Source organism: Etheostoma spectabile, chromosome 13 (assembly GCF_008692095.1).
Source record: "Etheostoma spectabile isolate EspeVRDwgs_2016 chromosome 13, UIUC_Espe_1.0, whole genome shotgun sequence".
Lineage (NCBI taxonomy): Eukaryota > Metazoa > Chordata > Actinopteri > Perciformes > Percidae > Etheostoma > Etheostoma spectabile.
Window position 1 is genome coordinate 5,623,891 of NC_045745.1, and position 3,977 is coordinate 5,627,867.

The window sequence follows — 3,977 nt, forward strand, 5'->3', positions numbered from 1 at the left end:
CACACACACACACACACACACACACACAGTACAGCCAGACTCTGATATGACCTGTGTAGCTGACGATGCATTTAGAAAGGCCCTAATGTTTCAGACCTTCCTCTTTCATAATCACTCAATCAGTGCCCTCTTTACAATGACGCATCTTTGGTCGCGTCTTCCAAACCATTCTCAAATAAGAAGCCAGTCAAAGCCATAGCAATGTTAGCCATCATGATTTGCATCCTCCCAGCCAAAAACCACTACTAGTCGGTTTGATTAGTTTATCCGCTCGCCAGACCGATCACACCTCCCCTTTGCTCCAGAGGACAGCAGTCTCCAGGACAGTAATTTAATTTAATTTTTAATTTTAATCTGTCTATTGATCCCCAATGGTGAAATTACAATTTACACTCTGTGTCCACACTTTGTTAGTTATCACACACAGTCCTGAACTACACACACACACACACACACACACACATGCTCAGAATCTGTACATGCACTAATGGAGAGATGTCAGAGTGAGTGGAGCTAGGAGTGAATGGTGAAGCTAGGAGGCTAGGAGGCTAGGAGGCAGGCCGAGCTCACACATCAGAGCGTTAGCAGCTTTAACGGTCACACTGGCATTTGAGCAGTTTCACTTTAAGTTCCCAGTTTACAGCAACAACTGACACTTATAATTGAATGCAATGGTTCATCCCAGAGAGGATTGGATCTGCAGAACTAAAACACATTGCTTTGGAGAATCCTCTAATCCTCCTGTTCAAGCTATTACCATTGTTTGTATGGTGGGCAGCTGTTGTGTTTCTGGGCACAGCAGTGTGTCTGCAGTACAGTACATGTCTATGTGGACACGCTGTGTGTCTATGGATGTGTACTTGAGAGTGTGAGACAATGGCGCTGCAGAGCTCCCTGCACTAATCCTACAGTAGCTTGTAACAAGGCACCGTAATGACAGAGCTCAACAAACAACGGGACGCACCGCCATCTCTTTCATCCAATCTGAGAGATCACAAGCGTGGCCCCATGGGTACTTAATGATTTAATCTCCAACTGGAGTGTAGTTTCCCCCCCCCACCGCGGTGCCACATTTGCATCAGTTATGAGCTTTGTTTGTGCGTCTCAGAGAGTTTCTCTCCAAAAACTATAACTGACATCCAACCTGTGTACTACACTGTGTCACTGCCCAGATCCCATCAGTCCCCCCCGTCCCCCGTCCTCCCCGCCCCGGTCTTGCTCCCATACAGAAACTTAACATCCTTAGTTATCTCTGCTTAATATGAGCTGTGCACTGCATACTTACATACACGGATTATTACAAATAACTAATCTGATTTAGTAATGAATATGGTATTTCACAAAACATGAAAGAATAAGTAGTGACCACTAAAACAAGTTTAATAACAACTCAATCTGGATTTACAATGTGTGATACACTGAGGAAAAGACACACTTATATATTCGTGCTGGCTTATAGCTTGCTGTTGTACAGATTTGGGGGGGGGGGGGTTGTTGTCTGCATTAAACAAACCGTTGTGTGTTGGTATGCTGTGTGCAGGAAAATATTTAGGTCACAGGCTGGTCCTGGTGTGCAGGCTTTATCAGGAAGGTCCTAACAGATGGCTCAGGAGCTGTCAACCTTAACATTAATTGCATGAGAATATGTTGTGGTGAGGCCAGGATCTAACTGTTCCTCCCCACTCTCTCTCCCCTTCAGGTGACGGCCACATGAGGAGGTCAAACTCAACGAGGAAGACAAAAAGCGAGGGCAGCTGATCCACTTCTTTAAAACCACGCCCATGTTCTCTTCACCGCCATCACCGCTACATGTCCTCCTCTTGGCTCCTGCTGCTCTTCCTTTCCACACGCTCATGGAGGCTGCTCAGAACTGGAACGAGGGAGCGTCTTGCCCCTCCTTGAAACTCCTCCAAATTACAGGTCGGTGAGAAAGCGCACAGCGGTGTGCAGAAGCTGGCCAGCTGACAGCTGGTGTCCTCCTCACCTCTGTCTGCAAGAATCCACTGAACCTTCCAGGGAGCAGGTGGGGTGGCAAAATCCCCCGTGACCCCTCTGACTCCTGATGCCATACTACTGAATGCTGACCATGAACCTGCCCTGTCTGTCTGCTTGTCTGTCCAACGGTCTGTCCCTATGTGTCTGTCTGTAAGTTCCATCAGCTGTCAATCTGCACCAAGTGCCATAGCGTCTTTACATTCCTTCAGACTTTGCACTGACCACCAACAACACTCATGACTTCATCACTGACTATGTTTACATGCACACTATAACTCAGCCGTTAGCTTTGAAATGACTTTGATGAAGCTGTTTGGATTTGGTGGACAGTAGAAGCTGCGTCGACATTTGTAAACTGCAGTCGTAAAGCTCCATGGGTGTGTCTGTCGCTCCCATTAAAACGGTCCCCAGTTCATTCTGCCTGGCTTTCAACACTTGGAGCCTGTAACCCGACAGAGGATGTAAAATTCAAGTTATGTGGAGCGAGTGATGCAACTCGTTAAAATTAGCTGCAAGAACATCGTTCTGTGTAGTTCATCCGTACAAACAAGCCTCCAGCGACAAGCCTCATATCAGGTTACGCTGCACATCTTCATGGCAGTACTACCATGAACTTCAAACATGAATACAGTGTTTACATGATGGATGCAGTATTCTCGTAATCGATCGATGTTTAGCTGTGCATGTAAACATAGCCATCAAACCAAGAGCCAAAAAACTGTTACTTTCTAAAGATCAGTGAATCAGCCTTAAAAATTGGAGCTTTTCACATCAACAGCTGCTTCTTTTGACCCCCACGTGTGTTTTTTTATTTTTGGCTTTTAGCACTTACATCAGCATTGACAGTGCCAGCGAACAGGACAGAGATGAGAGATTTCTGCACATTATTTTCCACAAGATTTCTTGTGATTTCTTTTTTCTGTGTTGGATTTGAAACTGGAGGTCATACTGCCTATGATTGTTTCAGAAGGACAATGATGCAATCTGATTTAAAGCGGACACTGGACAATATATTTTATAATTTATAATGTACATGCTTTTTCCAAAAGTAAATGAAATGCTACTTTTTTTTACTTTTAAGGAGTAACACCTGTGTTTTTGTGTACACAAGAAGCAATACAAACATTTTTTGGAGGAAACCAACCTTTTAATCCACACTGCCTTATCAGTGAGCCAGGTTTCTCTTTAAAGGGGGATTTAGCTCTCTGATGGTTGGTTTTGAATTTCCGAGCACATCACCCACACAGAGACAGAGTCCATTTTAATGATGGATTCCAGTCCTGTCCCCTCTGGTTACAATACCAGGCATTGTGAAAAGAGACCTTTCCCCCTCGCAATTGTAGATATCCCATTCCACCGTTAGAAGAAAGGACCTTTGAGGAGAGCTGGAGTCTCGATCATCAGTTTATTACTGAGGGAAATCAAAATCCCAGACAGGAACAGGTAATCCGTCCGCCCCTTGTTAGACTGATGGCGAGTTCTTATATCATTGAAAACAGATAAGAGAGGAATCCCCCTTTGAATCCAGACCAGAATTTCCTCAGATGTCACAGAAGGAGTCCCCTTCCGTACCTGTACCAGAGACACAGAGATTTAAATATGTAATAGAAGTGCAAGGAATTACTCTACGCTTTAATTACAGTAAGTGCATTGTATTTGTAATTAGTAGTAATTAATGCAAAATCCCACAAAGAAGAAAATAAGTCGGCTATAGCTAGTTGCTTGTGTATACAGAAATTTAGACAAAAGCTTCATTAGAAGCTCCCCTGGAGAATTGTTTTATTGTAAATTACCTGGTGGATATAATTTGACTAAAACCTATAAGCCACTAATAGTGTCGCAGGTTTTAAAACTGGTGCATAAAAGGTGAAAAAAGCACTTTGCTGACCTCCAAGAAAACCCATGGAATGACCTTAGCGGAGGAATAAAGGGAAACGTCGACGTGGTTCCTGCAGCGTTGATGTGAGCATGACTCACGGCTC

General features: G+C 44.2%; 1 protein-coding gene across 3 annotated transcripts in view; it reads left to right on the plus strand.

Moving 5' to 3' along the window:
- The window catches only part of spns2 (SPNS lysolipid transporter 2, sphingosine-1-phosphate), a 67,835-nt gene extending 64,071 nt beyond the window's left edge, over positions 1 to 3,764 (plus strand). For 2 of the 3 annotated variants that reach the window (XM_032533488.1, XM_032533487.1), the window contains exon 13: positions 1,700 to 1,911. Coding sequence is in view for 2 of the 3 variants with exons in the window: in XM_032533487.1 (XP_032389378.1) it covers positions 1,700 to 1,714 (15 nt within the window). In the remaining variant the exon portion in view is untranslated. Of the gene's footprint in view, positions 1 to 1,699 lie in introns of all 3 variants that reach the window. The other variant, XM_032533486.1, reaches the window with a different exon arrangement.
- Positions 3,765 to 3,977: the final 213 nt, after the last annotated feature.